Source organism: Girardinichthys multiradiatus, chromosome 8 (assembly GCF_021462225.1).
Source record: "Girardinichthys multiradiatus isolate DD_20200921_A chromosome 8, DD_fGirMul_XY1, whole genome shotgun sequence".
NCBI lineage: Eukaryota > Metazoa > Chordata > Actinopteri > Cyprinodontiformes > Goodeidae > Girardinichthys > Girardinichthys multiradiatus.
This window is the reverse complement of record NC_061801.1, coordinates 40,095,929-40,108,957: the sequence shown is the minus strand read 5'-3', so window position 1 is coordinate 40,108,957 and position 13,029 is coordinate 40,095,929. Positions and strand designations below refer to the sequence as shown.

Below are 13,029 nucleotides of genomic sequence, written 5' to 3'. Positions count from 1 at the left end.
AGTGAAAGCTAGCTAGCTAACTGGTGAGATTGTGTTGGGTCTGCAGAGATGTTAGCTGCCTTTTTTCTGACCCTAGACCTGAACAAGTCCTGGATGGAGAGAAGGTCAGATGATCCTCTTTGCACACGTGATTGTTCACTACAATAGCACTAATAGCAATGAGGATGATAATAGTAGTAATAATATTTAACTTTTTAGCTAGCTAGCTAACTTGTGAAAACTGTTTCTAAAATGCAAATATGGAGTGAAACAGAAAGAAACACCAGTCAAAATAGTTAAAGCAGAGTCAGACATCGTCCCCCACTACTTCTGACTCTGGCCAAATCAATTCATTGTCCGTTTCCTTGTTTCACAACAAACATTACAAAAAGCAGGTCCGCTTCATATCCATAAATAGGTAATCAGATCAAACCACAGCAGCGAACTCTTTACTGACTGCACAAACTATAAGGCTAGCTGTGAATACCTTTTGTTTACAGAAATTGGTAAATATGTACAGATGTTTTTATTGTTGTTGTTGGTTATTATTACAGAAAGATCGCTTTGAAGGTGTAAATGAGAACGAACCAATAAAAAAATATAATATTTACGTTCCTGCACACCTAAAACCCCGTCCCATTCAGCAGTGAAGACTCATTCTTTGTGATCGCAAAAACGTTTTCAAACTATGATATTAACAAAATCTACAAGGGGTTAGCTCTAGATATGTAACATTAGGGTGGCGTCAGACAAAGACAATGTTTGCTTTCATACCAAACAGTAACACCTCCTCTTCTTCTCACACTGGAAATTTTTTTGCACTTTTTAACTTTTCGCTAACCCCCCGCCGAAGAGTTTCCCTCCAATTTGTTTCCCTTCTTGAAATGTTCCGTTTGTTAGGTTGAACAGAAAATCACAGAAAAATCACCATAAGGGCTGCTTTGCATTTTTAATTAAGAAACTAACATATGAATATATTTGCATATTTTTGAGTTGCAGATTAAATCACGCATACATAATTAGCGTGCAGCAGCGCTCTACTCCTCTTTGCCTGCACTGTGCTTACTGCTTTTTTTTTTTTTTTTGGCAAGCTACAGTTCTGATGAATGCCAGACACACAAAAACACACAGACACACCTTCTCCTGACACTCACATGAAAAAACACTCTAACAAAACCTCTCTAAACACTTGCAAAGATCTCTGTCACCACATCTCTGTAACTGTCAGTTTGGAAAATTAGCGTCTGATTTCCTCCGTCAGAATCGAGGCCATGTCAGGTTTTTAATCTTGATTGCAAAAGAGAAAATTAAGACTTTGTTAGAAAATGTTTTCTTGAAAGTAAATACTCAACTTGATGTCTTTAAACTGTTTATTAACTGTAAAAAGTTCTCAAGTCAGGACTGATGGAGTCCTGGTTATTAATGTCTTGTATTAGTAGAAAACTTGGTTATTACCAGATTCCCTACAGTTTGCTACTCTGAAAAGTTCTATGTTTTACAGAATCTTCATCTTCTTTTTGTCACAAATTTACTCACAGACAGTCAAGAATCACCAGACAACTTCCAAATTTTATTTTATTTTAAAGTAAGTTTTTAATCTCTTGATTTTCAAGTTTCAGTATGATAAAATATCTGTACAAATGTTTTACTGACCCAAAGAATTGTACTCAAAACTAAAAATGTGCTTTCAGATCACAGAAGCCTGAAAACACTAAAAAATTATCCATCCATCCATCCAACCACCATTTTTTTTATTTAGACTGTCTCATCACAGAGTGCACACAGCAGTCTGGGAGTGAGATTTGAAGCACTTCCTCCAAAGAAAGTAGCATTTCAGAGCATCATTGAGATCACTGAGCAGCATCTTTATAAACTATCATATCATATCTTTTTAAACTTTCATAATATGAGCTATAACAACATTTAATTTCCCTTTGGGATTAATAAAGTATTTTTGAATTGAATTGAATTGAATCATTTCATAAAACAGGAACCTTCTACTCTCATAGAAACTGGTGGGTGAAGTGTAGCCTGAATATTTACATTCACGGCTAAAAAGAACAAAATAGTCTATTAGGTCAAATCCATCCCTTAGTGTTTCCACAAGTAGAATAAAGGAATCATAAATCTCAAATGGTGTTTCAAAGAATCTCTGCGTAATGTGGAATTAGCGAACTGAGGTCTAATCAAACTACAGAGATCATTTTGTATCAGAGAAGGTCAAATACAGTCCAGAGTCCTTAAAAACTCTGAAATAACCCTTTAATTTAGCACCAAATGATAAGCACCGACTGAAATACCAACTATACCATTATTAGACATTGACTGGACATGCAAAAAAAAAAAAATGCCATTGGGGTGGTTCCTGGGTTCCTGTTCAGCAATGTCAAAATCGCTGCTGGGAAGATGGTCTATTTATCCACTTCTCCATGGATGGATGGATGGATGGATGGATGGATGGTTGGATGGATGGATGGATGGATGGATGGATGGATGGTTGGATGGATGGATGGATGGATGGATGGTTGGATGGATGGATGGATGGATGGTTGGATGGATGGATGGTTGGATGGATGGTTGGATGGATGGATGGATGGATGGTTGGATGGATGGATGGATGGATGGATGGATGGATGGATGGATGGTTGGATGGATGGATGGATGGATGGATGGATGGATGGTTGGATGGATGGATGGATGGATGGTTGGATGGATGGATGGTTGGATGGATGGTTGGATGGATGGATGGATGGATGGTTGGATGGATGGATGGATGGATGGATGGATGGATGGTTGGATGGATGGATGGATGGTTGGATGGATGGATGGATGGTTGGATGGATGGATGGATGGTTGGATGGATGGATGGATGGATGGTTGGATGGATGGTTGGTTGGATGGATGGATGGATGGATGGATAGATAGATAGATAGATAGATAGATAGATAGATAGATAGATAGATAGATAGATAGATAGATAGATAGATAGGCAGGCTCTTATTTCGACCAGTAAATCTAGAATATTCCTTTCAGCTCAGCTTCTTCTTCACCACAACAGAACTGAGCAGCGCCCCCTTTACTGCAGCCACGAATCAACCAATCTCTCTCTCTCTCTCAGTCATTCAGGAACAAGTAAAAAAGGTAATGAAATGTTCAATTTCAATGCTTTAATAGTGCCGTATTGCACAATTTTCACAAATGGATTCAACTGGTCAAAACCATCCACCGTGTTTTAAAGAAACTGTTTTTTGTGAGAGTATTTATTTCATCCAGATTTTACCTGGAAAGACCAATGTAATATCAAAATGCTGTGAAATAGTCCTTTAGAAAACTCCTTTGAAGCATTATCCAGACCTAATGAAATGTTGCAATAACGGTTGCAAAAGTCCCTGTTTTATTCTAAATCTTATTATTTATGAAAAATATCCTTACTGTGTGCAATCAGAGCAGATACACTGAGCAGAAATGGTTCCTTTCTTGTTTTTCTGCTTAGTTGCACTCAGCGGTGATTCATTGGGAGCTTCTGCTGTCACGTTTACGTAATGGGAACCGTACCACAGAACCAGGTGCTGGCTACACCTGATCCCTTTTTATTATCACTAATGTTGCAGCATGAAAAGCCACAGGGGATTGTCTACTTACAGTTTGGGTCATTACTGTACACAAACAAAGCAGCCAATCATTTGAACCATAGCTTAATGTCGGGTGAACCCACGATGGGTTGAAGATGGATTCAACCTAGATCTCCACTCGTAAATATTTATTCTGCTCTTTATCAGTTTCCTGATAAACACTTTTAACCCATAATCAATTCAAACTATGTCAATAAGAAGCTTTACTTGGTTTTAGGAGCCAAAAAGCCTGTTTCCATCCATCCATCCATCCAATCCAATCCAATCCAATCCAATCAAGAAACCCTCCAGCAATCCAACCAACCCAGAATAACTGGCTGCATAAATTGTTCATTGTGGATTTCCTCTAATCCAAACAGGTAACATTCAGACAAGATCATATATATATATATATATATATATATATATATATACAACTCCATAACAATTATTAATTGTTACCTTTGCAAGTTGCGTTATGACTACACATTTTCTGTGATCATTAACAAGCTTCTGGTATCACTCTGCCTGGATTTTTGACCACTTTCCTTATCAGATTTGGTAGAATTCATCTTGGTTGGTGCTCTTGGTCTTTCCCATGTTTCAACAATTTAACTGTTGATTTGAGGCTCTAAAAGCTCATGCAAATTTACAATTCTCCTTCTTAGATTTTCACTGAGTTCCTTAGACTCCTCCATTGTCTTGGATGTTGGTCAATACAATGTGTGCTGTCCAAACTAATGCTTTGTATACTGGCTAAGAGAAACTACCAGGACTCTAATGGGCACTGGCTTTGTCAAAATAAAAGACTTTTTAGAACTTTCAGAACAACTTTTATTGGGTAATAATAATTACTGGAAGTTTGAACCGGCAAATATGAGCATTTATAGTTTGAAGAAATGTTCAAATGAAGAAAAAGCCCTTGGTTGCTGGGCTTTCATATTGGAAACGCCTGAAAAACAAAGTTACTGTCTTTATTGAGTCGTCTCAGTTTCTCAACGCGGATTAAATTTCTATTGTAAAACTCTGTTTCTTTAGTCCGTTTATTGATGTTTTGTGAAGCCGGTTGCCTTGACAGAAGTCGAAGGGGAATAAAGAACATCATAAGTCAGAAAACACGAAAGGCTAACGGAGATGTTTGGAGAGGGGGGAGAATGACTCGGAGAAACACAAAGGGAGCAGACAGGAGGAGAAGGGGAGAATGACAACTGGGCGTAGTGATTTGAAGGAAAATCCTGTCGGCGTGAAATCAGGATGAAATGTGAGATTATAATTCAACCAGGGATTAACTGTCATCTCAGTAGCAAAGACGGGGCGGTCGAGGAAGAGTGACAGAGAAGATAAAGATGGGAGGGAGGAAGGAAAGAAAACTGGAGGGGAAAGGAGTTTTAAAAAGAGGGTGAATGAATGGAAAGTTCAGGATGAAGGGGTGGTGGGAAGGGGATCATGAGGGAGATTAAGTTATGAGGAAGACAAAGGAGAATGAAAGTTTACCTGGAAAATAAAACGTTAAAGCCAGGGATCTGAGAGAGGAAGCTGAGGATGAGAAATGATCAGACAGATGCATGGAGGGAGTTGGATTAGAAGGAGAAAGAAAGAGGATAAGAAAAGAGGGGGAAGTCTGACTGGTGTCTCATAGTTTAATCTTGCCAGCATCAGCACTCAGCTCCAGGTGCTGATGCTCCAGCGAGCTCATCGGACCGACAGTGATGAACAGACACCAAGATGCTGAACTGCTGGAAACAACATGAACTCTACTGTCCAACCATTACTCATCTGTGGCAGAACCTCTGCGTATGTTTTTTACAACAATAAAACAAGTAATATTACTGAAGGAAACCCAGATATCCTCAAACATCTTTCTTCTGGAAAGGTGGCGCAAAAAGCTCCCAGGACCATAAGAACTGAATATCTGTTCCAGATTTTAACAAAATGAAGAAATAAATCTGTTGGCTTTATAAAGTTTGCATTTGTGTCTTTTATCTTCTGATCAGAAGCTGACAATTTCAAATTTTCTCCAATAATTTGTAAAAGAGCAGTTTGTATCAGTGGCTGTAAATGGTCAGAAAAACAAGAAGAAATGCCAAAAAGAGAAAACAAATTAAAGTGAATCCTTCCAAAAAACTTATATTATGTACAAAAACAAACAAGTCACTAAAAAATCATTGATCATCTATTTTCTCTTGCATCTCAATAAAGGAGAAAATAAATTTTATTCTCCCACCTCTAGTAAAAGCTATAAACGGTATCAACATGTTATTTCAGTCTTGTAAGGTATAAACTCTGTAAGATCATCACTCCTTTCTCCAAAATCCTTTTACTGTCTATTGGGAATTTATTTTGCAATTTTTGTGACTATCATAGAAATTTGATGTTTCTCGTTGTAAAATCATGGCACTCTGATCTAAACAGAAAACCATTTTACGTTTTTTTCTTCCATGCTGTGGGAGGAGCAGACAACCAAAAATAGTTAAAGTATTTTTAAAAAACAAGGAAAACAAGAAATACAAAAAACAATGTAACAAGCAAAACTAAATGTGTGCAAATCATTTTAAAACCTTGGGTAAAAATAACTCACAAAAAACATATTCGTTGGAAAAACTTTAACTGTGAAAAACGTGTTAAAGCTTCAGGCTGGTTGACTTGTTGGGACATTTTTATTTCGTGTTTTCACATCGAAGAACAAGACAAACTTTTTTCCTCATTGTGTCTTTTTCTCTCCTCCGGTCCTCTAGTCTAGTCTTCGTTCTCCTCCTCAGACTTTCAGTCCATCGTCAGACGATGCCCTTTGACCCCAGGGTGCTCTTTTTTTCCTGTTTTGGTGGAATATGCCCTCCTCTCTCTGTGTTCTCCTCTGCTTTGGTTCCCCATGCAGCCGGGTCGGGTACAATGCTGGGAGCCTGCCAGCGCTGCAGACAGATGGTCCACTTATTAGATGTGCATCAGCCCTCCCTCCCCTTCCTGCAGCTCGCTTTTTAATCGAATTAAAGCTGAAAGAGGACGAGGGAGCGAGGGAGAGAGACATAGGCTGAGAGTGGCTGAATGAAGGAGAGAGAGAGGTTTGGGAGTCTATTATTTGTGTGAATAGGATGAATGATGACAAAATGAAATCTGAAAGACTGAATCACTGTCTGGTTACTGTTTTAGTGGCTGCCTGAAACTCGCCCCTTCTCACCCACTCCTCCACCTCGCTGTGTCTTCTCTAAGGTGGACTCCACCCGTCCTCCAGGTGGAGATCAGTTGTTCTGTTTGGGAATGCTCCAGCTGTGAAAACATTACGTCAATGTTGTCTCCAGCTCTCACGGAGGTTCGTTAGTTCTCAGGAAATAAGTGATGATGTCATCATGATGTCATCAGCATTGCCTCAGGTCAGGATAAATGTTTTAACATAAGGCCTGCCTGGTCAGACCTGAGAGGTTCTAACAACAACTGATTGGAGTAAAAATGCTCCTAGCCACCAAAGCAAACAAAAAACAGGTGATGGTGGCGCTGTGGAGTTCTGTGATGGTGAGAGAAGCTGAGCTGAAGCAAAGCTCTAGATGTACTGGTCCTTCTACAATCTAGCCCTCACCTATGGTCATGAGACATGGATGACGGCCTAACGAACAAGATTTCAGATGCAAGCTTCCTTTGTAGGTTGGCTGGGCTCTACGTTAGAGATAAGGTGAGGAGATCATAGTTGAGGTGCTGCACCTCAGCACTGATAGTAGTCAGTTAAGGTGGTTCAGGTATTTGATCAAGATGCCTCCTCTTGGTTCTCCAGGCACATCCTACTGGGTGGAAACCCCGTGGTGGAACCAAAACTCTGTAGAGGGACTAATTATACCTTCAGGAGTATGAATGCGTTGGGATCCCAGATGGATGGTTGGTTGGCTGGATAAACGAATGAATGAACTGAAGCTGCAGTCAGAATCAGAACACCGACATCCCCGTGTGGAAATATAGGAAAAAGCTTTTTAGGTTTTCCAAATTTATATAAAACAAAAGTCCAGATTTGTCCAAAATGGTTGGAACATCCTTATTTTAAGGACCCTGAAATTCCACCATGTACTCCATAAAACTACATATCCAGAACTTTCTGTCTGAAACCTCCATGTCAGTCACACTGATCCTGGTATTTCAGAGTTTACCTTTAATTTCTAGGATGCCATCTGACAAGTTTGAATGAAATGTGATTATGTTGCAAACAAACGCCTGAGCAGCTCCTCACACAGTGTCTGTTTGAACAAGCTTCTGAGACGGATAAAAGGCCAAGCTAAACAATCACAGCAAGTTGTCTTTATTATAAGGAACTCTGCATTTCAGGAGAATTAAACTCCTTCAGCAGGATGAGCAACTGTCAGGTGTTGATGGCGCCCCCTGTAGGACGCAGCCTTTAGTTTACCAACATCAGATGTATTGATGGGATTTTAAACATATAAAAAATCTAAAAACACTAACAGGTACATCATGTTTCTGCTGCCAGCGGGTCCGCTGAGCTTCCTGGCAGTCTCTACTGTGGGTCCAAAAACCCAAAAAACTTTATAGTTCCTTAAATTAATGGAAAAAAGTTTGCTTTTTTTTTTATTGAGTACAAAATAATTGCGATATACAGGAAATATAGTTTAAAATAATGTCTTGTTATTCTTTGTGGACTCCAGCTTCCACAATAGTTTCTCTTTGCGGGAGAAAAAACTAATTTGTTTATCAGTAGTCATTGGACTGACCCATACCCAGAACTTTAGAAAAGTCTAAGGAGCTCAATGAAGATCTAAGGAGAAGGATTGTAGATTTAAACAAGTTGTGAAAGTCTTTGGGAGAAAATTCTGAACAACTTTAAATTCCAAGAGGACCAGTTTAAACTGTTGCTGGAAAGTGCAAGTTCGTTAACAATGACAAGAAATCCAAAGAACCGAACCCAAGAATTAACTAAAAAAACTAAACACAAAGGAAAGACATAATGTGGTAACACCTTCCTAACACTAATGAACACTGAAAATGAAGTGAAACTTGATTATTCCTGTAACCAGTGGATTATTTTCGGTCGGCTACGAACAGATGAGGAATCAAGGCCAATGAGCCATTTAAATTAACCTCAGCCGCTAAAAAGCTTGTAACTTTGCTCCTTTCATTTTTTGTTTGATGGTCTATAGCCGAGCATCGCTGAATAAATGCTGGCTTCTGAAAAGGAAGCCAACAGCAGAAAATTGACACTTAAAAATGATCAAGTACACAACTAATGATCTCTCACTAATTGAAAGCCTAAAAATGTCCAATCAATGTGGAATTAAATTAAAGGCTATTGCTTCAGGTCATTCTTGTATTCTTTGAAAGATGAAGGTCCAGCTTTGGGTAATTGTCACATTTAAAGTGTAAAAGTTAATATACCATAATCACAAATCATGGTTTATAGAAATAATGTGGATACATATATATTTCTTTCTCATGTGTACCGTTTTATATAAACAATTTTCATTCAACCAAGATGACTGTTCCTGATAGGAAATGACACAGGCATCTCAGGCAAACAATGATTAAACAATGTGAAACAAGAATCAGTGTTGGACAAAATTATTTAGATTTTAGATTAAAGGAAAAATCTTTATCGAAATTATGGCGATCAAAGCTCCAAAGCGTTGAGGTTGGAAAGCCTCCATGCTATCACCCTAATCTTTAGTTCCCTCCACAGATAATCATATTCCAGCCAGGACTGATGCCCGCGCTCCAAAACAGTAATATCACTTTCAGTCATAAAAACATGTTGCTGAAATTAAAGGATTAATTTCAACCTAAATCTACCAGGCGTTTGAATAATTTTGGGCCTAACTGGACGATATGTTGCTGTCTTAACTATGACTAAAATGTATTTTTTCTCCGCCTGGAGCAGATGAAGATGCTTTGTAAATGTAAAGTGCATTATAAATAAAATGTATTATTATTATTTCTAATCAATCCAACCCCATGGGAGGCCCAATATATTAACAGGTGGAATAAAATTAGAACAAAAAGTACAGAGTAGATATTGGAAATCTGTTTCTCCTGGTAAAATCTGGACCTGAGAAAATAGTGGTTGATGAAGGCTGTAAAATAAAGTCATCAATTGAGTTCATGGTTTAAAACTCCTGACAGAAGAGAAACGAGGGGCCCCATGCCTGAATCCTGCCCTGGACCCCAGAGACACTAACTCCGCCCCTGTGTTTGGAGGCAGCGGGAAAAGTGAATGCGCGCTTCAAAGGCACGCGGCAACCTGCAGCCCCGCGCGAGGCACAGATGATGAAGGAAAAGATGGCTTCCAGATTTAATGTGGAAACTTGAAAGAGTGTCCGCGAGCGCCTGAGCGTGCACGGACTTTTTTCCACGTGCGGGTTTGGTGTGAGAGGAGGGGCTGCGTCACCCTCTCTCTCCTCCTCCCTCCCTCTCTCTACCTACTTTGCATATTCCGCGTGCCTCGGCGCGGCCATATGGGAAAATGCAACTGAAGGAATTGACCGCGCGCAGGCAGGAGCACGCGAGCGGAGCGGCGAGAGTTTGAGATCAAAACAAATCCCGAAAAGTTCTAAATAGCGAAGAAGAAGAGAGGAGGCACGACAAGGGTTGGAGAGGACGAGACGAGCCGGGGAGGGGGGAGAGAAGGCTGCGGAGACCAAAAAATAACCTCCAGCCGGGAGAAATAAGAATATTCCTCACCGTCTGTCTGCCGAGGACCGGAACCATGTACTGTGCCTACACCATCCCAGGAATGACGGGCAGCTCTCTCATGTACTACTACAACGGCAAAGCGGTAAGGAAAGCTTCCTCATCCCTGTCATCCCGCCTGGTTTTCCCGTCCTGAAATGGTTGGAGAAGGAAGGAGGGAGGGAGGGAGGGAAAGAGCAAAGAGAGGGAGAGATAGAGGAGGTGTGAAGGTGAGGAGTTCTCCCCGAGCTCTTTAATTCTTGGGGGGAAAAAAGCAGCGGGATAAGTGGGAAAAATAAGAAAAAGCAGCCGTGAACTTATTCTGAAATATCTCTTTGTAGTTTCACATTTTATTTATAGTAAAATACATTCAAACGGAAAATAATGCATGTGATTTTTTTTTTACTCCACCACCATAATCCGTGATGCGTCTTTTTCCAATTTATTTAATGGACGTAAAGGCAACAAAATAAAGAGGACTTTATTTCTCAACTAAACTTCTGTTCCCTTCTGCTTTTTAACATAATTAGTGAATTAATTGTATTTGCTGTCATTATAGTTTCCACAATGACGGTCAGAGTGGCTTTGGATGTAAAATATATAAAAAACAAACTTAAATGAGCAAAATAGCAAATCAATCACCTTATTAAAATAAGCCTAAAAATATGTTTTAAATTTGACAGCTACATCAGACAAGAAGAATAGCATTTGAAACAGTTCATATGTGTATATATATATATATATATATATATATATTTACTCTCTAAATAGGCCCAAATCAAGTTCAGATTGATTAGATCCACAGTATTTAATTGTAGATAAATGTGTTGTTCCTCATATTTTTTCACTGATTATTTTGTACAAATTTAGATGCAGCATTTTCAACAAAAAAAAACATGTTTTATTAAAATTTAACATTTTTATTTGCTAAGTGAAATATTTCCACCAGGTCCTCGATCTCGTTAAAATCCTCTGATACTGCATGGAAACACATCTGAGAAAATCATCCTGCTGGTGTGACATGCTGTCTGACCTCCCACGAACCTGTCTGTCTCCCAGTGACCCACACCTGTAAAACACCAGTAACAGGAGGAAGTCATTTACAGAGACCTGGGAAGGGTGGTGGGGGACACCAAGAAGGAAACACGGGTGAATTTAACAGGATTTGTCCCTCCACGTAAAACAAAAGCAGGAATGATGCCTTCAAGTCACAGGTGCACATGGGAGACAGAGACGGCTGGGATTTCCTACAGATCCACCTGTCAGCGAAGTGTTTGTCGATTGGACTTCAGGGCAAAAACAGGAACAGGGACAATGTCTGCAACAATCGTTAGAAAAATATAGTTTTCATAGAATAAAAAAGCTCTCTATTTTGGATTTGTCCTTGAAATAAATTTTTTTTAAAAGCAGCAAACAAATGCTTTAGTTTTGGCTCCATTTTGAAGGAAACACAGGGTTGATTTTCTTAGTTTTTGTAGATTTTCTATGAACGTTTTAAACTAAATTTGTTTTATTAATCTCCTAAAACTTGAATAATTCATCAATCTTAAATACTGTGTTTAAAAAGGTGAATTTACAGGGATTTCTGTTCAGATGGTTATAAAGAGCCTATGACCCTGACCGGATCGTCCAACTCGATCCAGACTCCGAAGCAAGCGGTCCCGGCTCAGCCGCCCGGCCTCTTCGTTTTTCCGTACCTGCTGTCCTTCTCTGTCTTTGTGTCTCCGAGCCGGGGCCACGGATTCGGTGATGCCACGGGGCCTCTGCATGGCAGCAGCGCTTTGTTTGGCGGCTGGCTGCTGGATGGCACATTGTGCCGACGGTCTTGATCCGGTGCCAAGCTGCTTTCAGATTTCACCCCCCCGTCTGTTTGTGCCCGCTGTCTGCTGGCAGAGCGACAAAACACCAAAAAGGAGCTTGTTTTTGGTGGGTTTATTTGGTTGTTGGGAAAAGTTTATTCTTTCTAAGGACCTCTGAAGCATCCTGGTTCTCCTGTCGCTGGATAAAAGCAGGTTCTGATTGGCCTGCGGGAAAGTGGAGCGAGAAGCAAAACTGGGGCAGAGTTGTTGGTTTTTAAAAAAAGAAACTCTTGGATGTATGTGCTGTTAGAGGAGCAGCGAGCCCCTGCATCGAGCAGAGGCAGAGCTGGGAGAGAGGTGAGGGTGGGATGAGGAGGAGGAGGAGGAGGTGGGAATCCGAGGGCCGAGGCCTCAGCTCCGAACAGCGGCTGTCGGCTCACTAACTTAAGCTCCCGCGGCTTAATGAGGCAGCAGAAAGCTCGGCTAAAAACAAAAGGCCTCATTTAGAGGCGGCTCGGCCAGCCGGCTATTGTTATGCTAACGCAGCGTTTGAATATTCAGCAAGTTTTAATTAGGACAATCCTGGAGCAGCCTGCCAAAATTCTGCAGTCCACTCTGGGCGCAACGCGGCGGCGCGTCTGCAACTTATTGCACCAAAACCACACAGGAAAAAATTCCTACATCTGCTTCATTCAGTCCAGCTGGGAAGCAAGACACATTTTCTCTTTTTCATCTATAACAATTTAAAATTAAAAAATAAAATGGAATGAGAATTTTCCTTAGCCAAAATATCTAAATAAAATATTATTTCTATTTTAATCAGAATGTCTGTTTTCATTTTATTTCAAATTCTTTAAAAAAACAGAAAAATTATGTTTAAATCAAATAGTTGGTTTAATTTTCCTGCTTTACAGTGGATGGATCACATTTAAAGATCAGATAACTTCACCCAAACCTGACTGCTGGAAATAAAACTATTACAATTT

At 39.8% G+C, this 13,029-nt stretch overlaps 1 protein-coding gene and 1 long non-coding RNA gene across 9 annotated transcripts in view; one reads left to right on the top strand and one right to left on the bottom strand.

Annotated features, from left to right (window-relative positions):
* The window catches only part of LOC124872883 (transcription factor 4-like), a 272,600-nt gene that overhangs the window by 176,227 nt on the left and 83,344 nt on the right, over positions 1-13,029 (top strand). Inside the window, exon 1 of one of the 8 annotated variants that reach the window (XM_047373303.1) lies at positions 10,006-10,350. The exons of 6 other annotated variants lie outside the window; for them this stretch is intronic. In XM_047373303.1, the coding sequence (XP_047229259.1) occupies positions 10,282-10,350 (69 nt within the window). In that variant the 5' untranslated portion in view covers positions 10,006-10,281. Of the gene's footprint in view, positions 1-10,005; positions 10,351-13,029 lie in introns of those variants that run through there. One more of the 8 variants, XM_047373304.1, reaches the window with a different exon arrangement.
* LOC124872884 lies at positions 6,229-10,394 on the bottom strand. Its single transcript, XR_007039377.1, has 2 exons — positions 10,257-10,394; positions 6,229-6,499 (listed from the first exon to the last, which is right to left on the bottom strand). It is a non-coding gene; the product is annotated as an uncharacterized LOC124872884 (long non-coding RNA).